This window comes from Struthio camelus, chromosome 3, assembly GCF_040807025.1.
Source record: "Struthio camelus isolate bStrCam1 chromosome 3, bStrCam1.hap1, whole genome shotgun sequence".
In the NCBI taxonomy this organism is placed as follows: domain Eukaryota; kingdom Metazoa; phylum Chordata; class Aves; order Struthioniformes; family Struthionidae; genus Struthio; species Struthio camelus.
In genome coordinates this window covers 76,846,037-76,873,068 of record NC_090944.1, presented here as the reverse complement: position 1 = coordinate 76,873,068, position 27,032 = coordinate 76,846,037, and the positions used below count along the sequence as shown (strand labels likewise).

The 27,032-nt window shown below is 38.3% G+C and overlaps 1 protein-coding gene across 2 annotated transcripts in view; it reads right to left on the bottom strand.

Moving 5' to 3' along the window:
* Window positions 1-27,032, bottom strand: part of AIG1 (androgen induced 1) — a 130,777-nt gene that overhangs the window by 62,007 nt on the left and 41,738 nt on the right. Inside the window, exon 3 of one of the 2 annotated variants that reach the window (XM_068938528.1) lies at window positions 19,214-19,315. The exons of the other annotated variant lie outside the window; for it this stretch is intronic. Within the exon in view, the coding sequence (XP_068794629.1) occupies window positions 19,214-19,315 (102 nt within the window). The remainder of the gene's footprint in view (window positions 1-19,213; window positions 19,316-27,032) is intronic. 2 annotated transcript variants of the gene reach the window in all.

Sequence of the window (27,032 nt, the reverse complement as noted above, 5' to 3'; positions counted from 1 at the left end):
CTACCAAGATGATTAGAGGGCTGGAGCACCTCTCCTATGAAGAAAGGCTGAGAGAGCTGGGCCTGTTCAGCCTGGAGAAGAGAAGACTGAGGGGGGATCTCATCAATGTGTACAAGTATCTGAAGGGGGAGTGTCAAGAGGATGAGGCCAGCCTCTTCTCCGTGGTGCCCAGCAACAGGACAAGAGGCAATGGGCAGAAACTGAACCACAGGAAGTTCCATCTGAACCTGAGAAACAACTTCTTCACTGTGAGGGTGACAGAGCATTGGAACAGGTTGCCCAGAGAGGTGGTGGAGTCTTCTTCCCTGGAGATATTCAAAACCCGTCTGGATGTGATCCTGGGCAATATGCTCTAGGTGACCCTGCTTGAACAGGGAGGTTGGCCTAGATGATCTCCAGAGGTCCCTTCCAACCTAAACCATTCTGTGATTCTGTGATTCTATCCGTGCAGTACTTAGGAGTATATAGAATATATCTTTGCTAGACTTCTATCATTCTACCCATGCTTGTAGGAAAAGAGAGCAACAGAGACTGTTGTGTGTTCTGGCTCATTTGGGGCTGGGGAGAAAGAGGAATAATATGCAAACTTCCGGCCAGGTACACAAACCTGCAGAGCTTGCTGCCCTTTGTGGGGAAAATGGTCTGTTTAAATGCAAGAAGAATTAAGGCTTGAGCGGGCTTTAAAATGTGTCCAAGTCCAGGGAACCAAACAGAGAAACAGAGCAGGTTAAACAAGCGATGAGTTTACATCTGTCTTTAGTAGCACTGCAAGTGGTTGAAGCGTTATACCTAGTCAACCAGCATGCGTATAGACTGTTTATTGCATACAATGCCTCTTCTCTGTCAGGCGTTCCTGCTAAAATAAGCAGCACTGTGCTTCATGAAAATTAGATGGTGACTGTTGAACTTTGTTGTGAGAAAGAATAAGGCTGTGTGTGCTGAGCTGCTAGGGATAATGAAAGTAACTGCAAGGGGATACTGGACTCATGGTTCTGTGTAGATAACAACTTGCTTACAGTGAGGTGCCCCTCAGCTAAAAAAGGGTATTGAAATAGGGGCAAAAGATCCACTAAAGTCATCGGGTGACTGCAGAAGATCTACCGCGAGACGTTTAACAGTCTTAACCTGATCAGTTTATCCAAAAGAAGAAATGTCCCTGCATAGAAAATTGTGATACAAAACAAAGAATAAAGGGCTCTTTAACGCAGCAGTGGAAAGCATAACAAGCTGAAGTCAGACAAGTTAGAAATTTGCAAAAGAATTAGCGTTGACAATGAGTAATGACAGGAGCAAGCTGCTAAGGAAAACAGAAGATTGTTTATCTCTTCAGATCATGACCAAATGCCTTTCTGGAAGATGAGCTTCAGCGAAACAAAAATTACTGGCCTCACTACAGGTGCAAGCAAAATGTTACAGCCTGTGTTAAACAGGAGGTCAGACAAAATGATCTAATATACTTTCTGGCCTCAAATGCCATGAATGTCTGGGTATGTCTGCATAGTATTTTGTCAGTAGGTGAGAACTCACTCTGTTTCTGAGTCTGGATGAACCCAAGCCAACAATGAACTAGGAGCGGTGTAGCTGTGGTTAGCATGGTGCACAACCTAATAAACTTGCTTCTGGCTTGGAGCTGGCTGATGTCCGGCCAACTCAGAAGATGGCTGGAATACAGTTGCATCTGTCTGCAAGATACCACACAGACACACCTAGCCATACCCAGAAATCCAGCCACTCTGCTGTATTTTTACAGATAAAGAGACAAAAGGCATGTCTATGCCATGTCTTGGAATGCAGCACAGAGTTTTGTGAAATGGCACCCATTGAGCTAGCCTGGAGCAAAGGCAAATAAGGTGCATGCATGCTAATATCTTTGTCACCAGCTGGTTTACCCTTACTGAGACTTGAGTAAGCACAGTTTCTCAGCAGAGAATTCTGCACTGACTAGAACGGCGCAACTTGAGTAAAAGAAGTAGAGTACAGTCCTGAGGGATGAGCATTTTCCAAAAGGGCTTATGCCACAGGTCTGAATTCATGATATGAAGAAGTATGCAAATAAAACTACAAACTAAAGGAGAGACATTTATTCCACTTGAGACAATCTGGCCCAAAATAAGTGTCAAGAGGGAATTAATCTGAAGAAAGGATCAGCTCTTCTCCAGAAGAGTGGATACAGCAGAGCACTTCTGAAAATATCTTAAGATTTGCAAGAAGCATCAGAAGAGAAATTTAGATTGTGCACAAAACTCAATGAAAGTAAGAAATACAAAAGCAGAAACAATAAATATAAGCAAATATTTAAAGTGAAAACTCCTCTGCAGTAGGCTGTACTTAATGTGAGGCACTGTTTCTTCCAGGAATGACTGACCATTATTTAAAATCATTTGATTTTAAAATCATTTGATTCTAGATTCAAAGAAATAATGCATCGCTCCCAAAGACTAAATAAGGCAGTAAGCCTATTCAATCTGCAGTAGCTGTAACTCCGTAAGAAGTCCTGAAGCTTTAATAAATGTGAAACATGAAAAAATTTCCTAGTATTTTAGTACTTGCTACTAAAAGTTAAGATTTTCTTACAGTGGTAGTGAAGTAAGTGACACATCCTACGTTCACAGTATTATCATGTATTTCATGACATTTGGCATCTTTTCTTAAGGTGTCAGATCCTCAATTAAAGTGATTAGCTGATAACATCAGCTTTCATTTAATAAAAAAAAATTTCTAATCCTTCATGCTGTGAAGGAGAATTTATAAAAGGGACCCTAAGGATTAAAGCACCAAGACAAATTTTCAGAACTTACATATTTTTGAGACTCTGCTCTTTTTAACCCTGACCACTCATATGTTAATGCTTGCAGGCTTACTTTCAGGACGACAGACAACTGGCAGAGAGCCCAAAAATACCGGCATCAGCAAGGGATGCTCAGGGTATATTCACAGGTTTCACATCGAGACTACATAAAGAAACACTCAGTGAGGAGTAATGGTGTCTGAACAGTACCAGTATATATGACTTATTCCACAGGATAGCTCCTGAAAGTGTTCTGTGTAGTTAGTTTCTGTGGTTGAAAGAATAATATACAGCTGAATAAGCAGAGTATTTAGAAAGAGGGATGGAAGGAACGGGAGTTAAGCAATATTTCAACTACTGCAATAAAGCCTAAAACACAACTACTGCAATAAAGCCTAAAACACAGAGGTAATTTAAAAGGGCTTATCAGTTGCAAAACTGAAACCTTTAAGACAATAACAACCCCCTAAAAGTTGAGTTTTACTGTAATCATAGGACCTTAAAGGTTGAAAACTCTCCTTCTTCCATCTCTGTTGTGCATGAGTATGACTCCCAAGAACACATCACTTCAGTTGCTGTGCTAGGGACAAAAACAGGATGGATATTAGACGTTGGAAACTCTCCATTTGCCTTTACCACAAGTTTTTTGTTTTTTTTTTTTTTCCATGGATCATGAGAAGGGCAGCTGAGCATTCCCCTGAGGCAAACAGAGATGTTTTCAGTACATCACGCAACATGAATACTCCCTGACAACATGTCTATAATAACACATTCTAAGTGCAACTTTCTGTACGGCACCTTAGGCTATTTGGCAGTGGACGTAATTTAATGCCCATTTGATTGCCTTGAACTTATGTAGGGACCAGTTCAACTAAACAACATCCTTTTAAAAGCTGGACATCTCCTTCAGCCACAGTGATGCTCTAAACTAGTCAATACATTCAGAAAGTATAAGAATTTGTGTATCATCATTATCCATTTCTCAATCAGCAAGTTTGAAGTTATTATGATGAAAGAAATGTACTTAATTGTAGTGTTATTGGGCCAGTGGAAAGATTCCAGCCCACTCCTTGTCCCAGCACCTAGTTTCCTTATGCAGTCTCTATGGAGCCAGATTTTGATGAAGAACTGAAAAGTGAGACAGCATACAAAATGCCACCCACGGCTTCACTATGGATAGTGTTGCAAATAAAAGAAGTTTCTGGGTCTCCTTCAATGCCATGAAGCTTCACTCAACACAGACCTCCAGTAAATGCCACCCCATGGCCTTTCTCCAAGCACTAGCTTTGGTAAACAACAATCCCTGGCTCAACATCCATGCTAGACAGGTCAGCTCAGTTCTCCCGGGGTAGCTGATATAAGCTCACCAACTCCTTCACCACACGTCTGGTAGGATATCAGCTTTGGTACACACCCTGCTATAAACACAGCAAGAGGAAGAGGGTTTTCAACTCTCAGACGCTCTCAGAGAAGCTACCTTCTCTTTGCATTTTCATGAATCACAGCTCTAGTAGCCTTCCTTAATTAGCAAATACAATTTTTCCATCCTGCTGACAGTCCTTTCTTTTTGTACATCTGGAGACCGTTAATTGTTTCCCATTTGGTCTGAATTTTAGCAGTAAATACCTTCCAGCAAACCCTTGTAACAAGAGACACTGGGTACCAAAATGATGCTGTACTGGGGACTTATTCTCCCTTCCTCTTCACTCTGACATTTCACCTTGACCTGTCCTATGAAATAAATAATAAGGCAAACTCATGTTTTAGTAGTTGGAAGTTCAGAACTGAAAAAGTCAAAAGCTGAAAATAATTTAACCATGACATATCTTCTGTTTAGGAGAGCCGGAGTACATATAAGCAATGGAAGTCCCAGCTAAAACTCAAACTTCACTCTGTGAGGCTGTGACTTCCCCTTGGATACCAACAGCAACCTCTGTTTTTGCAAAGTCATGATTTTCTGCCATGGAGAGAATTATATTAGCACAAACTAAGCACAGTGCTTCAAATCTTCAAGAAAAGAAATATTCCAGGAAGGAAAAAAAATACATATATATATAAATATTTTTTGCAATTACAGGAAAAAGGAAATCAGATAAATAAGGTTAAGGGGAACACAGAGTGGAGTTTGGGAAAACGGTTTTAAACAGCTAACACGGAAGAACTACCCAAGTCTTAGGCAGTAAAATTTGCTACTCTTCCAGGAGAAGGCCAGATATAAATTTACCACAGGACTTACTCGATGCAAAAACACTTCTGCAGAAATATCTTTGCTGAATATTCAAGCTACTTTTAGATGAAAGCAGGAGGGGAAAGTTAAATGCTCTGCAAAAGTAAACCACCACAGCCAACTGCAGAAACCAAGATACAATAAAGATACTTATTAAAAAAATCACCAGTAGCAGGGAAAAGAATCAACTCAAGAATTGCAGAATGCTTTCCACTCTATGCAAGTAGGAAAAACCCTCCCCCATGAGATCACCAACGTGCCTAAACCAGACAGAGGAGGAATAACCTTTAAAACTGAAAATGTGAGAATGAAAGAGATGATGGTTTATATCAGTTAAATAATTGCTCCCGTATCTCACTTTCTCAGTTAACGCTGGTTTTTGAACCCAGTGCTGTGAAATTCCCAGTCATCCTTTTTTTTACTTAAAGGTCCAGTTTCCATGTGAATTTTGAAGACACTTTGTACCTTCCAGGCCATGTCTGCACCAGAAGGCCCAGCTGTCAAAGCTGTTTGCTGCCCACACTAGGACATCCCTGTGCTACACGAGGTGGCAGAAGACATAACGCACCTTGGCCTGCAGCCTGAGGCTTACTGCTGCTGCTGCTATTATGTCAGGGGAGCATGCTCGCACTGAGACTGTGCCAGCGGGTATATCTCAGTTGGGGATTTATGTCATGGATAAAGGCGGTGTAATGCAGGATACAAAAAGGCTGAGTCTGGCTAGCTTACCTCTAATTTATGCCTGGGTGTGTATAGGTATTAACTGTTAATAGCAAGCTGCAGAATGCACGAGGCTTCAGCTGTGCTGTAGCTTTGCAAACGCAAACACCACTCCCGCCCCAAGTGAGCATTGCATTCTGTGAAGGGGGTTACTACCAACATTCATCATCAGATACTTAGCAAAACGAAAAAGAACAGCTTTTATTTCTAGTATAAATCATAGAGAGCTCCAAAACCCTTTTTTGCAGCAAACCAAAAGTCCTCCTGTGATCTCTCATAAAGTAATTTTTTTTTTTAAACTGAGACAAGTTGTAGCTTTGAGATGATGAGAAGATCATTTTCAGAGAGTTCTGCATACCATTCTTACTAAGGTAAGATGTGTAAATCATAAAATGATGGAGAAAGTCCTGTGGTGTAAGAAACTGTCTTCAAAGATTTTGAAAATGTCAGAGCTGAACCTTCCAACCTGCAGGCCAGTGCAAGAAAGCTGATGCAAGATTTCTGGCAGGGAAAAACCGCCTGCCAAATTCCCACTAACTGGTAATAAGGACAGCTGGAGAAACTGGCCTCTGAAAAGAGCAGAAAAGCCTGAAACCTCAGACTAACTTCTTCAAAAACACGACTACTTCTGAAGAGAGTAGTTGATCTATGTACATGGATAGATACGGGCTAATGTCTATAAATAGCTCCAACCTGGCAGCGCTACAGCAGTAACAGAAGCCAGACTGTGGTAGCAGCCGGCTTTGCTATAGAACTTTTCATCTTAATGCCATCTTGCTTCTTGCCTTGAGAGATGCATTGAAAATAGGTCTGGATAGTACATTAAAACTCTATCACGCTTTCAACAAGGTTTCATAAGGTTACACCAGTAATTTCTCCAGATCATTTTAGAAAACATTACTTTTTCTTCAGTTCAATCTCTATGCAATAACCTATAAAATACCTAAATTTCACTGTTTACATAAAAATGCCAGGAATACCTCCTTAAAATACAGTTCATGTAACTAGCTCAGTAAGTTATCTCTACAGTAATATTAACAGCACTAAGGAACCTTATACTGAAAGAATCCAGATAAATTAGCCAGATCAAAGAAGCAGATATTCTTCACTCCTTCTGTCGCTGTTGTTATTTTAAACTGATATACTTAATTTATTCCTTCAGCATGAATGTCACGCCTTCTCAATAAAAAAAAGGAAGAAAAAATATGTCTATGTCAAAACATCTTCAATGCTCTTGTAAAGTTTAATTCATTTATTTGCAAAGTAATCTGAGATACCTGGAAAGATTAAGTACTATTTACTTTTGTTAGCAAAGTTTAGAAGATGGTTGGAAATTCTGCTGCAGTACCACTAAAGAGATTGGTCTTCATAAATATAATGAAAATACTAGACTCTCAAGTACATCATATCTGCATTGAATACACTGAGTGGTACAGACAAAAGGAAGAAGGAGAGAGAGGTGTAAAGTCACACCACTTTTCCACCCTTGTGACACCGTAAAGTTGCTAGGGCCCACTTTTCCTGCAAGAGCAAGCGAGAACAATTTGCTATTCTAACTTGTACCGACAATAACTGCCTTGGTCCCCATCTGCGAGGGGACTAAGCAAGGACATAGTTCTAGTTAAACATTGTCAAGAGACTTTTTAATGCCCAGGAACTTTGCATATTCCTATTTATATTTTGAAACTGCGGACATATTGCCCTTTGAGCGCTCAGATTCACTTTTCTCTGTATAACAATGTATAGGTGGGATGTTCCATATACAAGCCAATTTGATACAATTTGCTTTCAGGTTCACTGCAAAATGTTCTTCTCTGCACTGTAAAACTTACTAAGAGGCTGTACAGTATTATGTTACATGGTAACGGTATTTCCAGAAAAAAAAAAGAATTACACATGAATAAGGCAATGAAAGTATGCAGGTAACCATGGCTACTGTTGTGCACCAAATAACATTTTTTATACAGCTGTGAATACTTGTATTATTGCCAGTTAAGCGGTAGAGTTCAGATTTGAGACAGGGCTAGTAAACACTGAATTCCTGCCTGAAGAAAGGTACTTCCCAAAGTGGATGCAGGCCTCTACATCATATTACTGTGGATTTTGGTGTAATTTTTGCCTAGTAAACACATATCTCCTTATTCCCTTCTTCAGAATAATCAAAATACAATTCTTCTTGACCACGAATTGCACTTCAATGTTAGTGATACAGTTTTCCATAAGCTATCTTTTCTATCTTAAGGATATTTTTATTTCTGACTCTCTTGCCATATACCTGCAATTGCAATTCCATACAGGCTTTGGAAACAACTTTGGCTCTACAAAAACGACTTTTAAAGAATCTTTAAAAAATTGCAATCAGATGCTAGTATCTCCTTGATTTTTACTACTGGTAACATCCCCCTCTTTGATGCCTCCAACAGCATTCAAGGACAACAACAGAGAAATCCAGTCTTTTCCATTTTGACATTTTTTGAATTTTCAAGCTTATCTTTCTTAAATCCTTCTTCTGTTTACATGTCAGGGTCTCTCTTCTTAAATCAGTTATCATCAGAAAAGGAATGGAAACCTAGGGATTTTTCTCCAGGTAAAAAAGTACACACAAAATAAAATTCTCTGGAACAAGCTGATAACAGTTACTATACTAAAAGAACATATAAACTCAAATGCAGTTAATGAGCTGAACCTATGCTTGCAGTAATGATAACAAACTGAAAATAATGAAATGCCTATTGTTACTAAGTAAGTGAAACAGGACTTAGAGCAACATTTCTCCATCCAAAAATCGAGTTACTTCTTCCTTCCAATAAAATATGAGCTTGAAACTCAAGTGAGTGTTCTTTCTTTCATCATGAATTTGTCTTCCTTGAAGGGGTTTGGACAGAAAGGATGATTTCTTGATGAAAGTACTAGCTAAGAAGGAAATATAGATTCACTTTGCTGTTCAATCACAAACTTCCTGCAACCTCAGGCAAACCACAACCTCTGTGTTTGATTTTCTCCTCTGTAATATGGGGAAAATACCAGTTCTTTTCTCCCAGCGTTTACCTGTCTTGCTCATTCAGACTGCAAACAATTTGAACTTTTTATTTGTATCAGCAGTGCTCAGCTGAGAATTGTGTGTAATGTTCTTTATAGTAGGTACTACTATTGTTATTATTATATTAATAGCCAGTCTACTACATTAATATCCTACTATGCTATCAAATTGATGACGCAAAGAATAAAACTGTAAGGCACAGCAGGATAGTGCTTGGGCAAACAACTGTGAGAGGGTTAATCTAAAGACTCTCAAACTCTGAGGACAGCAGAGGTAATAAGCGTAGAAAGCTGGGTAATCTTTTCACTTTTGCATAGACAAAGTTGGAAAAAGAAAATCACTCTGCAACCCAGGATTCTGCATAGTGGTCCCAAGAAACCAAATGAGGCCAAATTTCTGCATGTTGGTCTAGAATAAATGGTCAAATTTTCAATATACACTGTGTACTTTAAACATTTCCCTTTCAAGCCCTTTCAAGCTTCGTCTCAGTGAGGTACAGTACACACAATTATCACCTCCATGTTCTATGGCTCTCTCCAGCTGACTACTATTATCACCTCTTTATTTCATATTTGGTTTCCTCTGCTTTGCTCGCTTTCTGTCTTTTCCTATGAACAACCTCTAAGACTATCACTTTTTCTCTTAGCTTCTGATACATAAACCTTTTTCTCCATCTGACTCCCTCTTATTTTTCATCTTTCGTTCCTCTGGTTCAGGAGCAAAGCCCAAAATGTCATCCACCTTTGTCTCTAATTCAAGAATGCACACATGCCTACACGCACCTTCTAAAATGATTTACAGCTGTATGCATTTTTAAATGACTTTTAGCCAACACATATTTGTTTGTTAATGGGATTATCAGTAAATCTGTGTACTAATAAAAAGAGATTTTTAATGGACGCTTCCTATATAGAAAATGGTTTCACTTCGCAGTTCTTCATTTTAAAAAATGGCTTAAAATACAAAGTTTAATAGACCAGCAAACATATTTCATCTTTCCCATAAATAGTTCATAACATTTTTCTACATTACATACTGTATTTGCAAATGAAGCCACAAAAATGTGCAAGGCAGTGACTCAGCAGAATGGAACTCTGCATATAGGGTTTATAGAAAGCTGGTAATGCACAAAATAACAGAAGAAAAAGCTAAAAGCCTCACAAAGCAAATGAAATTTCTTTCTGTAGGAAGAGAACCTGAGGTTGTGATGTGCCTTTTAGGTCCATTTCTGATAAGGAAGAATTCCCTTTCTCAGTATATTTGAACTTTCTATACCATGCACCTTGCCAGCCGTGAGCATTTCATGACATACCAGTAGCACTAAATTTAGCATGTAACCCATAGGTAATACTGTTCTTTGAAGTGCAGGTCAATTCTGTTCTATAGAATGGATAACAATACCACCTAGCTCTGTGATTGCATTTGCATCCGTAAACCTCAGAGCAGTCTGTAAAACACAATTGGCCTCTTCATTCGAATTGGACAAACAGGACGTGGAGGCACATTAAAGAGGATATATTGGCCATTGGTCTGCCTTTGGCCATTTTTAAACATCTTCCCAGCCAAGTCTATTTCTCTATGGTCTCAGTTTTTCCTGCTTTGGAAGTTTTTCCTTCCTGTAGTATCAGAGGGAGGAGGAGTCACCTTAGTCATCCTTATGGTCTCTCTAGGAAAAAAAAAATTCAGAAAGGTGACTCTTTTCACTGAATAGGGCAACTAAGCTTGGACTTCAGTGAGTGAGTTAAATGTCCAAAGGTAGATGGGATAATTCTGGACCTGCATGACTAATGGAAATGGCCAACATATCTGTCAAAGATATTCCTCATGCTAGATGCTGAATTTGACTGGAGAAGAGCATACTCCCCTTCCTTGTGCTGACTCTCCTCTATCTGAGGACGTACTGAAAATGTTCACTGCTCATTATTTGCATCGATGTGGGAAAGTAAAAACAGGGCATTGAACTGAACAGCAGGGCAGAGATCAGGTGCTGTCCAATGCTTATGATCCACCACGAACAAGAGTAATTCCCAAGGTCATCCCAAAATCCTTGATTTCTGCAGATCAGCATGTATAAACCATTACTGCTGTGGCACTACCTCAACATATTAATATTGAATATGAAATGTTTTCTGCGGAAAGGCTGCCTGTTACCAAACACAAAGGCATGTAAAAAGAGAGCAGTTAGCAAAGAAAAAAGATACTTTTAAAGAATGATAATTTGTTACAAAAACAATGTCAAAATATCTCTTCAAATTAGTGCTTCTGTAGCTATAATGATCGCAGGATACATGGAGAAGGAATATCTTCTATTTCATCAGCTTCAATAGCTGGAAAAAGCATATAAGCTTTTGGGCTCTGAGTCCTTTTCACCAGGTCTGCTGATTCTTCTGGCATTGTGTGCATGTGAAATAACCCACTTTCCAGCAACGATAAATAGGTAAAAATTTGGTCACTGAGTTAGGGCATATGTCTTCAATTGAAGGAAACGCTGCCTGCCAAGCTTCAACCAAGCAGATCATAGGTCTGTGAAAAAAGGAATCTAAAAGGATGGAATTCAGTTGCTATAGCAGCAAATTAAACAAATAAATGAGATACCATGGAATGCTGCAAAATATTTGCGGTCCGATTAAGTCATATTTGCCACATGTGTGAATAGTAACAGCAGAATTTAGTACAATGGGGTACAATATAGTACAATTCAACTTTTATTGAATGTACACACTAATTCTTATCTGAGTAAGTGCTAACGAATGGTAACCAGTGTGTCCAAGGATACATAACACTGCATTTTACTGAGTGCTAAAGTAATCATAAAGCAAAGTACAGTCCTCTTAAATAAAGAAAGGTAGATAACAAACGCATTTTAAACAATATACCTTCAAAAAGATATTTGTATGTCTCCCTGGGTTTGTATGGCCTACTAGAGAGAGAAAGCTTTTTTGTACTGATCACACCTAGGATGACTTGCATATGGGGCGCTTTAGAGTATACAACCTATAGCAGGCAGCAGACATACTAAATCTTCTTCAGAATAAGCAATCTATATTACAAAAAATTATCAATCTATATTTTAAAAAATTATCAATCTATATTTTAAAACTACATTCATTTTTTTTTCCAGAGAAATGTGCTCTTTTCTGGATAAAAGACCCTACCTGAATATATTTATTATTTATCATAAAACTATCACTTACTGTTTGATTCTATCATTTGCCTATGTTCTCTGGAAAAAAATACAAGAAAGAACCGGATATCTATTATGTCAAAAGATAGAGCAAGTGTCTGATTTTAACTGAGGAGGAAGTGGGAAGGGCAGACAAATTCTTTTGAGAAATGCATACCAGCTCTTAAAGCATTTTTCATTTATTTTAAGGTTAAACATTATTTTACATTTACAACCTGCAAATCGGATAAATTGTGTAGTAGCATCACAAAAATGTACCAGCTTAAACATTGCAAAAGAATTGCGCATGACTCTAGCAGTTATTAGGTGAACAATATAAGCTGCACTGAAAGTGAATCTTAAAAATAAAATAAAATGGCATTCCTAATATTGTCAGAATTATGGCAATGAAACAAATGGTGTTTCTGTCCCATATTGCTGCTCATTTAACAAACCAACCTAGCATTCCAGGGCCAAACCCTCGTTCTAGGAAAACTGTGCTCACTACGTATTCCGCACCCAGGGAAAAGAGAAAGTCTAAGACTCCCTCTGTATGCTGTTTTGGGGCTTTTCTGTGGTCATTTGTTTTGCGCCCAGAAAAACCGCTTTACTAAACATCTGTCTGAACGACTTCATCCGAAAATCCCGCTTTGAGCTTTTATTATCATTATGATAACTATTATCATTATTATCAATTTCAGAGTAACACATAGCTTTGTCTATTAAAGCAGGAAGCTCTGAGATACAGAGAGTACACTTCCTTACCTCTGTTGCTTCAAATACATTCTCTTCCAGCACACCCACAACTCTCAGCAAACAGTGCATTCGACTGTTTTAACATGCAACGCAACTCACAGTTCACAGCTGATATGAAAAAATAAGGTAGGCTTGTTTTCAAAAGTAGACATAAAACTTTGAGGGTTAGACAGAGAGTTGAGATCATGCACCACACTGCTAGATAAAAATACAGGGCTACAGAGACACCAATGTCTGTCTACAGATGTCACACAGATACAACTTATATGAACACAGGCCTCGCACTAACAATAGGTTGCATGCAGTTTTAAAACTAAGGATTTGAAGCTCTTGGCATGTCACCATGTAAATACTACTATGCCTACCCTGTAAACCTATTTACTATGTCCAACAGCAACAAAAGCATTTCTACCCATCTCACTAGCAGCATCATTAAGCCATCCCCTTCCTCTCAACTCCTCTAATTAATAGAGCTCAGGGAAGTTTCCCTGGGGCAAGTGATGGAAAGATATGGCAAGAAAACATGTTCTTCATTTCCTTCTTTTTACTTTTCTCTGTTTCTTTGCTTCTCCTTTCCTCCTCCTTCCCCGACCCATTTTGTGTCTCTTCCAGCTTGTCTGCACTATTCTGTGGCTCCTTTTTCTCATCTGCTTTTATTTTTCCTTTTTTTTAGGTACAAGCTGGAAAAGCGTCAGCCCACTTTTTGATTTGTCTCTTTCCTCCTGCCTGTCTTTTCCTCTCATCCAACTATCTTTTCGGATTTCTTTTCTTTTTTCTCTCTCTCTCTCTACTTCTCTCCTCCTTTGACAATCACCTTCCTTGACTTGGGGTTGACATGACATGCTTTCACCCTCTGTGCAAACAGAAAGACTTATGTGACCTTGTCAACAACAGAAGGCAAATTTCAGAAAGAGATGTGATCTGTGGAGTTTACCTTCAGACTTTTCATTTGTAATGCTCAGTTCTAGAGTAAAGCTCACATACAGGAGTGTTCAGCTGTTATTAGGTACTCAAAGATATTTTATAAAGAGCTCCCCCAATATCATGTATTATTTTCTTTTTTAAGTGTAAGAAGGCGGCTGTGTGTTTGTTTTCTCTAAATTACTGGAAATAACATAATCAGAAGCATTCAACACCTGCGCTTAGGTAGAAAGCTATCTTTGACCTACTGTACAGTAGAATCGCCTGTGGCAGATACATAATGTTGTTAAGGCTGACTTCCTACTTCATGAAAAACACCGTGTTGTTACTGTATTAGGTAAAGGGGTTTTCCTAACAGTGTCAGAGGATGTTACTCAGGTAATTCTGTTGTCTTTATCTAGAAGCCTTTCTCAATTTTCAGATACTATGCTATCACAAGCTCTGACATACAATCAGTTTCCAAGCCCTTCACATAAATAACAGAAAATCAAAAAAGGCTTGTATTCTGTTGCTGTTTTTCTCCCCAGAATATGCGGATAATTGATACTACTGTATTCATGGTCCAGTTGTGGAGCTGGCAGATAATGAGGAGAGATACCAGAAAGAGCAGCATAACTACAGCATGAACATGCAAGAACTGTACAAATCCAGCAACACTATTTTCACTGCTTTTGCTAAATATTTTGGGTTCCCAAGTGTCTTTCCATCAGATAGATGCTTAGATAATAATCACCTAGTACTGGGTATTCTGCAAGAAATGAAGTTTGCAGTTACATTACATATTTCCTATGATTTTCATCAGAAAACTTTGCAATTTATGTCACAGGTGAGAACTACTTGCTGGAGCATTAAAGATCTCCTTCACATCTCACATATGAAAATACTATAGATAATTTAAAAAGAGCACTTAAGCTGGAACATCCTCGAGAATCTTAACGTAGATTTAGAAACAAATCCAGGAAAAGTTTAAGTATCTTCTAGACATCATCACGAGACATTACCAAGACGCAGTGTATTGTATTAAAATAGTCCTTAAATGGGATGTTGCTGTATTAGGAAAGCATTCTCAAGCATTATAATGCACTTTTTCAAACGAATAGGATTTTACGGCAGCATGCTAGATGGACACTATTTGCTGAAAGAAAGGACATCTCTTTGCTTGTACATCACAGCAAACATCGTGTAGCAACTGACCCAACTAATGATGGAGAGACAGGTTTGTTAAAAAAACTCACCAGTTTTGGACCTTCAGTCTGTATATGCCAGGTTAGAATGATTTTTTTCATCTTTGCATAGCTTTTCTGTTTATATACTGGCTAAATTATTCAGGGAAAAAGCTTTCAACCAGAAAAAAACACTGGAATAAATAAGCCAAGCCCACTGGATCTAAGACAAGACTGCCAGGAAGAACAACAGTAAGACAGAGGATAGGAGGAAATCTATACCACTCTCCAGTGGCCTGAGCTTTTCAGGTGAGCAGCCAGCAATGAGAATAGAGTGCCAACCTGTGAAAGAAGCTAGAGATATATTACTTGGAGAGGCTCCTGCATCTCAGTAACTTGTCTACATGTCTACTATTTGTCCCAGTTTTCATGCATGCTCTTGAATACAAGGATAGAGGAAACCCCTGCCTTTTTAGCAATGCTTTGTTTCCAGTAAGCAGCATAAAAAGAATATACTAGAAAACAGGAACAGCTACTATACATTGTGGTGGCATGTAATCCATATGATAATCAATTTTCCAGCTCCACAGAGGCAGATCATATTCCCCTTTCCCCTTCCCTAAACTCTCCTCTGGAGTTTTCATAGGAAGACAATTGTTCACTTCTGACCTCCAAAGCCAATAAAGTCTTCAGTAAGTAAATTCGATCCCTGTATTTTACTTTCCTTGCCACAAATAAAAGGTGATTCACATTTTTAAAAAGAATTTGGGACACTGTCTATGAAAAGCAAAGGAGTCTTGCTGAAATGGAATGCTAACCTGGACAAATACTGCATGCACTCATGGCATATAAGCTGTCTCAAAATCAGCAATGCTGAAGCTTAAATTAATTAGGGTTGGAGATCTGTTTATGGGGCATCAGCTAGAATAGGGGCAACCTCTAGTTTTATAGGCTGTGCTAATATTGATGAGAGGACAACTTTTGGAAATAGATGCTATCTGTACATCATACCTAATCTCAACACAGAGAAGGGAAATGAACGGAGCCGATAAAAATAGGTTAGGTTATCCTTTAAACCTAATATTGATAGAGATCAGATACGGAGGACAGCCATCAGAAAATGGGAAAGAATATTTGCCTGTGGAATTAGGGGTAGACACGGATCGAAAGTGCAGGACAGCTCTCAAAACATGAACAACATCTTTGATGGAATATTTCAGTAATTTGGCAACTAAAACTGTACCCAACAAAGATGAATGCATCTGCATACAGTCTGATAAATACAGGAAGTAAGTAAACTCGACCCTTTAGAAACAGACCTAGGCAGAGGTACAGCCCTATTGTCTGATAACTCTCTTTAGATAGGTAGTTATTTCTAGTGATAGGAGCTTAACCTGAGCTATTTAGATAAGGCCCTCACATAATAAACAGGGATGAAATCCTTGCCCTACTGAAAATCAACAGCAACCCTGCCACTGATTGCCCCAGTGACTTCTCAAGTCGTAGTGAGACCATGAAAGAACTGAAATTGTTGCCCACTGAAATCACATTAGAATGGCTGCACTGGTTATGAATGAATCATCTGACTGAGATGAAGAAATGTATCAGCTTATGGCACTGTACAATTTTGTCAGTGATGACTTTTACAAGTGCACAAATCTGTATTTATGAAGAACCATCTGGTACCACAAGGTACCACTAAACACATACAAATCTTTCTGTAGACAGGAATTATGTATTGTTAACTTTTATGGTACATATAATAGGAATATAATTCTTGACAGGATAAGCAGTTTTATAGTCTGGTTAACAGTTTTTGACTTTTACCTTTCTGTGCAACGATGAACCTTTCTGTGTTTCTGTAAAACTTTATAAATAATATTAGGATTGAATTGGTAATGGGATTGCATGGCCCTTGGTCTTCTGGAAACTATAATATCATCAGAGCATTTCCCTTATGTTTTCCATTTCTAGAGAAGAACTTTTTAAAATCAGGAATGATTTGAAAAAAATGTTGCTACGAAAGAGTCATATCTCTTGAGTATTATCAAGATATTACTGTGTATTCAAAAAAATAGTTCTATATGATTATAGACAATGTTCCACCTGCAGTGAAGGGATAAGAAAGGGGGAAAAGAAAAAGAGGGAAGAGAGTAAATTACTCTAACCTAACAAAGTAACACATAGTGCTGTACAGACCACTTCTGCCTGGGCAAAGGCCAGTCATTTAAACAATTTTTTCATAGAGTATTCAAGACAATTGCTTCCAGACAAATGGTTCTGATGCTCTTGAGTATTTTGATAAATGCCCATATTACTAATGAAAATGTGATTCCTGTTATTACAGACAAAGATTTCATGGCTTCTCATTCCTTTTCTACTTGCGGATTTTACAGGGTAATGGTGACAGCTGAGCAACTTGTTACAGCTGGTCAGAATAGTTCTGTTAGAAACTTTTGAAAATATTTTTCAACTAAAGTAGGGAATCTTTTCTGTGTGGAAATTGTTTGTTTCGGTTGAAAATTTTCACTTGTTTTGGTTTGTTTTCTAACGAAAACATATTTAGGGAAAGTACTGTGAAAAAACCTGGACAAGGTTAGGCTCTGGCACAACCATTCTTGTGTTCAGAACAATTATCACTGAATTTGCACAACTGCTGTTAAAATGTGCAAGAAAAGAGGAGAATGAATGCTTATTCCAGTAAAAAACAATAACCATGGATTCTGACTTTTCTAAAATTGTACTGCCAGAAGTCCTATCCTTTCACCAAGGGCACCTCTACCACATTCTCCAAAATTTCTTAGTTAAAATTGTAACTCTGTAAATAAATGAAGTGCTAGCGTTCTTATGGTACTTTAAGAAGAAAAGCTTTCTCCTCAAACCTTGAGCCCTCATCCCCCAAACCACTTCATATTATGATGGGCAATGCATCAGAATTAATTAGCATGAAAACTGGTGAAGATAAAATGATGGCTCAAACATCAGAAAGAATCAGACTGAAAGGTGGTGAAAAGCCCAACAGCCATAAGCCTCCCCTGTGACCGAGTGAAAGGAACACTTGGATAAATAGAGACTGACACAGCAAACAATTCCTTTATAAAAGACTTTCAAAAATGCCTTCTACAATATTCCAAGTAGAAAATAAAAATGTCTGAGATGCTTGCACACAATTCATTTCAGCAAACTCTACTATGTCCAAAGATTTCAAGCAAAAGACCCCTTCAGATATTTCAGCAAGCATACATTTCTACAGAACAACACGAGCTTGATTTGCTGTTTAGCTGTGGCACAGAGGAGACTTCCTGAATACACAGGATCATTTGTTGTCAACTGCTTCACAATGTGCATTCATGAAAAATGTTATAGGTTAGGCACTTTCAGTATGTGGAATGTCACCTGGAAGAAATGTCATCAGAGTTGGCGCTGATGCAGTGTGAGAAAAAAATCATGGTGTGCAAGTGTGCGACCTCAAAACTCAAGGGAGGACAGTCTGAACAAACACAGCAAGAGTCACCTGAATCTTTCCTCAGCTCCACAAACACATAATATACTATTCCTTTCAAAGCACTGTAAAAGGTACAGTATCTAGTCGAAGCTGATGCTCCTCTTTCTAGTAATAACTTTCATCCTGCTCCTTTAACACACAATTTAAAGAATAAATAAGTAGCAGTGCTATCTGCTCCACTTCACAAAGGGCAATTTATCAAGCTCAACGTTAGTGGACGAATCTTGACCTGCTGTGGTGATACAGTACTCACATCCTGAAGGATGAGCTCTGTTGTTTTCTACAGATGAACAAGAGCAAATGGTTTGCCATGCCTCCACAGAGATAACAAAGTAATAATAAAACATCTTGCACAGACCCAATAGACAAGAAGCACGTGTGAAGCAAGCATGAAGCTTTTCAGCTCCAAGTACTGCATAAACAGTAGTGAGTACCTGTTGGCAAAGTCTGGTCTTACCTTTCCCTTATCATTTAAATACATAGTTGAGAAGAAGACTGGCCCACTTGACAGATATATCATTGCCACTTGCTAGAGAGTGAAGAGAAGGTCTTCACTGTTTTTTTCGCTGGAAACTACTTTAATAATTGCAGATGCGGCAGTTTTAAAACTGCTACATCTGCATGTTGGTGCATGCAATTCCACATTTTAAAAAACACTCTGATACAAGTTCTGGTACATAAGCTTGGTGCATTTGAGTAACCAGTACTTATTTTGATTTTTTTCTACAAACAGGTCCAGAAAACATACTGAGATTTCTTGAACAGGCTTACTGCAAGATTTAGCATCTTTAACAAATAAGTTTTCACCACAAATTATACTTACAAAGAATTGTAAAGAATCATTCACTTAAATTTTTCTGTCATTTCAGAGCCAAATCTATCACTCAGAACTTTTGTTTGTTTGTAAAGTGTTTGTATCACTGTACTTACCATTCCATGATTTAGCCATGCTGGTATAAAATTATCAAGCAGCTTTGGGTAAACCAGTTCCCTGTCATAGATATAGATGCTCCAAAACATCATCACAACAAACTAAGAAGGAGGAAAAAAAAGAGAAAGACATTTTTTCAATAAATATTTCTGAGTAATTAGCTACACATTTTAGTTAGCAAAACTGGGCATTTAGCAAGTGATCTATGAACAGACAGATTTGTCTTCAACTCAATCTTGCTTTAATCTACAGTGTGGATCTGGATTATTCTTTGCATCAATAGCACTTACAATTTTTCTTCTCTTTTTTGACATTCAGCTTGGAATAAAACTCTTTTATTTGACTTATATGCCTATGGCCAAACTTTAATTGAGTTCTGTATTTTAGTAGCAGATATGGCACATAAATAATGTTTCACCACTAACAAGAGAGAGAACAAATGGAAAATTAGGTAAAATCTCACTTAGAATTCATAGAACATATAAATATGAGGCATTCACCCCAACAGAAGCCTATAGACTAATCTTTGCACTATTTCATGCCTGCCATCAAAATAGGGATATTTTTTAAAAAATTAACCCTTGAAGCATTCTGCACACAATGCATGAACTGGGATCCATAGAAAAGAGCTCTAATTTCCTGCTCGTTTTCAACTTCAAATTTACCTTGGCTTTTGTCAAAGACTTTACTAGAAGTCCAGAGAAAGATCACTATTCTCTCTAAGCTGAGCACCGGACAGATGGCTCAGAGAAAATGTGCACTAGCCTAAACTTTTGCCAAAGAGTGCACGGAATCTTTAAAGGTACTCTAACGTTCGAAGCAGAGACAATATTAAAACAAAAAAATTTACAGAAATACTAGTTTTAGCTTACCTTAGCTAGGGAGAGAAGACAGACTGCAGACCTCTAATCAAAACACCACTGCTATTTTACCTTGAATTTGAGCTAATAGCTTCCTGGTAATAAAAGGCCTATTGATTACAGCAGTAAAACCAGGTGAGCCAGAAGTTTTTCAATGACAATTTTCAGGAGGTATAAAGAGATCTCTGCACAGCAGGGACATGACCAAGTTTGAGAGACAACAGATATGGCTTTCAGTGAAATCAGCACGCAAGTGTTCAGTTACATCTGAACTAATGAGGCCTACTGTCTTACTCCGATGTGTCAGAGCTAATATGGGGGGACGGTAAGACAAAGTGCAAGAAATATAGAGTGAGCACAGCAAGGTCAGCAAATCACAAGTATGTGTGATAGTGTAGGGATAAGTTGTTTCACATGCCTCTGACTTTGGAAAGTTAAAATAGAGGTTGCAGTTTATCAATGGCACCTTGTTCTAACCGCGGACATGCACACTCAGGGCAGACAGCTATGTGAATGATCTGCACAACTACACTGTTCCCTCAGTGTGCATACAGTACATAGTTTCTTGGTTTCCAACACACTTATCCATCTGTTATGATGGCTATTGGTGCCTGCTCAGAATAAGCTTGGACCCTTTGACTAGTGCAGAGATGCCAGGGGAAAAAAAAGGTTATGACAGACAGTCCGAAAAATACTGCAAGTGTAAAGTACTCCACAAGAAGTCTCTTTTCGGAGCCAGTATTGGCACTAGCACAGCATAGCTTTTTACACACCTGCTGACACATAAGTGCCAAAGTATGAATAGCTGAACAGCAGGGAAAATGGAAGCAAAGTATCCTCTTCTCTATCGGCTTCCTAGAAGTCATGTATTATTACAGTGGGTCTCTGGGAACCTGCTAAGACCAAATGGGATATAAAAACAGATTCCCAGGTGCATGAAGACCAAGACTGATAATGTTTTTTTCCAAGGAAGTCTTACAGAAAGGAAAATCACACGGGATTAGGTTGAACTTTATTTCAGCGAATACAACAAAGCTGTCATGTTTTGACCTATGGTTTTTGTAAGGAGCAGAATAAAACAATAGACTTTGCCAAGAAGGTAAACGTAAGAAAAGAGGGGATATGCCATCTGTCCCTTAACCAACGTCAGCCAACGGATGGAATGAGATCAACCTAGCCGGTTGCAACCATCTGGAGTTACAGACGGCAAATGCTGCTTAGCAAAGCACTATTACAAGGTAGACATAAGGTAAAGGAAGTGCGCAAAACACAAAGTGAAGTCTATCATAGAGAACATTCAGACATGTGACTAACAGTGTCCTGGGGTAGATCCTATCCAATGCCTGAATAGTTCACTTTAACATTTTTACAATTAGTTCATTTGGATAAAATAAGAACCATAATGAGGATATGCTACTTCGCTTCCTTGGCTGTTCCTGAACTATTTTTACTTTGATTAATAAGCAACTGTGGGACTGGTGCTTTTAAATCACCTCTTTACTATTCTCATAGCTTGGTATGGCAGAATTTTATTTAGGCTGGGTTTTGGGTAGATCACGTACAGTCATATAGTAGAACACCAAGATTTAGTGAGCTACTTCTTTATATTGTCTATGTAAGGCCCAGTCAGAATTGCAACTCCAATGCTTATAATTGCATCTTCCTTGTGGCACAATTCATTACTATTGTGGACAGACTCATGGTACTACTCTTCAATGCTGAGCTGAACAGGCTGCTTATGTGCATGCATAATGCACGCATACGCTGAGTCTTTCAGGGACCCCGATGTTTTTCTTTCATCTCAAGGCAAAATGACACAAACGTCACTCTTCCACTTCCTCTTTAGACAAACCCAAGAATTCAAGGAAGAAAACAGCGATTGCTTTTATGCCTCTTTGCACAGGGGTGTCCTAACACTGTTAACTTTCCAAAGACAGCAATTACTTCCTGGTTAAACAGTATAAGGTTAAGCAATATATAAAAGAATACAAGAGATCCTCTGTTGCTCCTTATCCTATTCTAGGGACATTGCAGACCAAAGACTACCTCAACTTTGCAAGTAGGCCTTGAAAATTGTCTGAGAATACAGAAGAGGTCACCTGTCACAGAGTATCACTAGCTAATTTAGCTAACACAGCAGCAAAAAAAGAAGGCTGAAAACAACACTCTCTTTTCCCACTTAAGGAAAAACAATCCTTCAGTTTTTGCTCTCTATCTGAGGCTTCAGAGAAGGACATGAGAAGAACATGTGGCAATAACAGGGAAGAAATTTTAAAGGACAAATTGGGAAATGGTTGATGATTCAAAAGAAAAAACAAGTGGCTTTATCAAAATACCACAAATGGAAGCAAAGAAAAACCAACACAGCAAAGCCAGCAAAAAGAATTGCATAATTTGCTGTTTTACATGAGCCCAACCAAGAAATGTTACGCAAACGAACGATGAACCCAGTGGAACTTTGTTTTCCTGCACTGTTTATGTTTGGTTTTGACTATGCTGTACAGTGAAGTTCAGTCAGTTCCTGGACGGTTTCAAGACAAAGAAAAAAACCCTTTGACCTTGACCAGCATTTCTTCTAAGTACACTGTTTTGCAGTTAAAGGTAAGCTTTCTGGCTGTCTCCCAAGACAGCGGTGGTTAAGCATGAGGATAAATATATTGTCTCTGAGCATCTTTGAGGGTTAATGGTATTACACATAGAAGTAAAGTGTTATTAAAGGCAGACCCCAGTAAGTACAAACTGGCACAATGCTGGCTGTAGGTGGGATCTAACACTAGCTCCAAATCTCACCAAGTGAATGTGATAAGGGCCAGTAGAGGAAGTCACAAGAAGCAGCAGCTGAAAATCAGGGAAGATTATTCTCGCAGAAGAGAGTTCAGCAGTTACTTGTACCGCTGCTAGCTCACGTTTCCATTGTAAGTTGCTATTTCAGCCCAGACGAGGGCAGAATCTAAACTTGGAAAATTTTGGCATGGTTCAGTCAATTAAGGAAATAAAATTATTTTGTAGGCTGGTCAAATAATAAGATAAGTAGGAGATACTGAGGTAAATGCCTACACCTCTATACCTGGGATAAGATCCCTAATGAGCATTACTTATTTTCAACTGAAGAAGAGCAGTCAGCTTTTCCTTTGACTATACCAGTGCCTGCTTAAAATATCACATAGAAACAACAGATAAGGAAGTATGTCTGGTTTTGCCTGTTTTGTAATACGGATTTTTTAAAACATAAATATAAAATATAAAGAATATGAGAGCATTCTTACCAGTTTAGACTCAGATCCAAACTGAGCTATTAAAGCTACAGAATCTAAAATATCAATTACACACTTTGTGATTTGCTAGATAGCAGCCTCTCTTTTAATACTTAACAATATCCATTTTCTTTCTTCTTCCTGTTCCTACTAAATACAGGCTTAAACACCTAGAAATGCCCATTTTATCTCCTCCTCCTCTTGTACAAATTACAAGAAACATATTGATAACACTATATACAGTTTACACAAAACACTAATTAGCCACGGAAACTTGGCAACTTCATGATCCATGCTGAACAAATGGAAAAGAGTAGGGATAGTCTAAAAACACTGATACAGGCTCTGATTTTTAACCTCATCGTCTCTCCATAAAGGCCATTTTATACAATGCTAGCGGTGTAAATAATTCCCAATAAAAAGCTCCTTTACACTGACAAAGGGGTGGTAACTACACCCAGGACAGATCAGAAATAGTAACAAACTTTTAAAATGCCTATGCAAGCATTTTTCCAGTGGACATTTTTGGATCTTTTAGTTATTTGACTAATACCCTAAGCTTACAAAAAACTAAAAAAGGTCTAGAAAGAGTTGCCCAAAGAGGCAACACTTATTTCAAGGAATAATGCTTTACTGCATAGAAAATTATTCTGTTCATTTCTGATTTCATTTTTAAGATCTTTATTAAAAAGAGCAATAAAGGATAAATAGTATTCACTAGGCCCTTCAAAGAAGTCCATATTCATTTTCTGACGCTCCTAAAACTAATAGTAGGTGGGCAATTCACAGTTTTGTCTGAGCCCTGGAGATACACAGTGCACTACACAACACTGGAGAGATTTGATTGGCTGCAAAGATTTTGCAAGATTTGATCTGTTGCAAAGCCACCCAAGGAGACTGTGTGCCCTTGGGCTGTGTTTTTTTTTTTTTGCTTTTGCTTTCGAAGGTGGAAGGAGGTTGGGGGTCAGACTTCCCAGGTGGCTTACATGTAACACATTTTTAGGAAGGCCTAAAAATGAAAAGCTTTATTTTGTTTTTTTTTTTTTCACACATCATTGTTTGATTGATCAGAATAAGCCACCACAAGGGCTTCAGTAAGCAGGAAATCAATAAAAAATTGTGTTGACTAGCTCTCAAAAAACTAGTTAGTGGGCTTTAAAATGTTCCCCTAGTATTTGCATTTTTCCCTAAACGTGCCCTGTATAGAACACCGAGTAATAAAAATAATTTAGATGTTAAGGTAATGTTAAGTATTTAAGCTTGATCACTGCTGTTGCATTAGAAACTCAATATGGATTTAATTCATATCTGTTTAATCTTTCTGTTTTAAGATTCCACCATGTCACTACTGGAAACCACTGAGAATTTACACAGAAAGCTAAGTGGGTGATTCTCAAAAAAAAAAAAAAAAGACAAAAAACCCCAACACATTTGAACTTATTTTGTTTTGCTTTGCTGGTTTTTTGTTGTTTTGGTTTGGTTTTGAGGGAGGAAGCTGTGAGAGAATCTAGGAAATGAGAGAACTTTAGCTTTTTTTCTGCAGACACTCTGGTGTATAATAACTTCCTCCTAACAAGCACCTCCAGCATATCAGGATTTGACTGCATACTTTCTTTCACATAAATAGCTCTTTCGAGAACAAAACCAGCATTAAATATTTGCTCCCTTCGGGGCCTAGGACTTTTCCTACCCACAATCACAGCGCAGAAAAGCCCCCAGTGAGTGGGTCAGTTTGTGTCACTTTCGGCCACCCCCTGTGGTACCGGCTAATGTTTCAGCAAGTAGTAACCGTCATGTGATGAGTGCAGTGAAAGAGGATCTAGTTTCAGGAAGGAGCTGCATTCACGTGGGACCAGATGTTCAGAAATGTAAGCCTCAGGCAGGTTACTGAGGCCAGTGATATGATCTGAAGCTCTATTGTTTATCTCCCAGTAGCCAGGATAAGAAACAACAATAAAAACATCCTTCTCAGGCTTTTTTTTTCATATAAAATAAAGTGAAAAAATGTGTGGTAAACAATTGCTCCCTCTCACCATGGGAAGGTCACCTTCAGAAATGAAGAGTATCTATTCAACGAGCATGGCCAGTTCTTACTATTTTCTGGAATTTGTGAGTAAAATGGAAGTTGTTTTGTGTATGTAAACCATTGAGAAGTAAGCTAGCTTCCAGGTAGGCAGAATGTCTTCTTGGGAACTGCAAAATTGTAGAGGTTGCAACAGTACTTCCAGCGCCAGAAATGACTAGCTGGTACTCCTCATTTATCGGCGGAAAAAGAAACAACGCATGAAAGAAACGCTCAGAACACACAGCTTTGCCAACGCATGGTATTGCCAAGACAAGAGAAGATGAAATTCTCCAAGATCTTGAAAAGTTTCAAGGTCAGAAAAACTGCAAGGATGGAGAAGTACACAAAGATCAGTATGGAGCTTAAACAGAACTAGGGGAGAATCCCTGAATCCTGAACGGCATAGCAAGCATGAGAAGACTAGTGAGAGAGCCAAAAAGGTTGGGAAAACGTGTGTTTTGATGCATGTAAAGGCTTACACTTACAGATTGAAAAAGGCACTTAAAAGCTTTAAATAAAAATAAATAACGTGATGTTGTTCTCTTTTTTCATTTCTAGTATCAATACAGTACCAAAAGCATCTGTTGCCAGTCAGAATCACAACTACTTCCTAATTCCCAACCTCCCTTAAAGCACAAATTTATCATATATATCTCTGCACACATAACATTCACATTTACAAGCCTGTTTATTCACAGATTTTTACGAATTGTATTAACTGACATAGGTGTACCTTCTACTATGGCTGGAGAACTGCAGCTCATTACTCCAATGAGAACTGCGGCAGCTCCGAAGAGGTAAGCCGTAGAGTAAGTGAAGGCTACCAACTGGATATTTTATAAAGGAAACACCTGAACAGTGTTTTATATATGTTTTGCATTCTCTAACTTTGCCAAAGCATTCTGTATTTCTTCACATATTGTGAAATCCCACATAAGTGGTGAAATCATATTTTAATGACACATCTCTGAGTATATAAAATTATAAACGACATATCAGTATGTCGGGTTTACATTGTTGTCAATTGTTAATTGACAATGGGTGTCCAGCTGTTGTGAAACAGTATGAGTTCTGAGACCTCATATGGTTTTCTAGTAGTCCTCCCACGACAAAAATAATATTAATTCCAAAGACTGTATTTTGAACAACTGTACACTGAAATTAAAAATTAGAAATAGTTTGATCCCAATTTCCAATAAAACAATATTTTAATGAAAGGTTCACATATTTTTAATATACTAAGTTTAGAACTAATCTGAGCAGATCACACTTTCATGTAAAAATCTGTGAAATCCTGAGTTTCAAACTGTTTTCAGTGTCTGGTATGAGACACCTCAAGACACTGAGCACTTTTTGCCATTGAAAGCAAACTGCAATCTCCCAGTAGAGGAGAATCTGAACCAAAAAACAGTTTTACTTTGAAAAAGATCTGTAAAAAACACTATTCAATTCTGACTGTGTGCTTTTGTACACTACTGACAAAACCTTTCTTTTCCTCCTCCGTTTTCTTCTACTAGCTCTGAATGCCCTGTAGGATTAACAGGGGGGCAATCTAGATTTTGGTTTCTTTCTTTTCCATAACAGAATGGCTTACCTCCTGAGTTTCAGTCAGGCTTTTACAGTGTGAAAACACATCTCA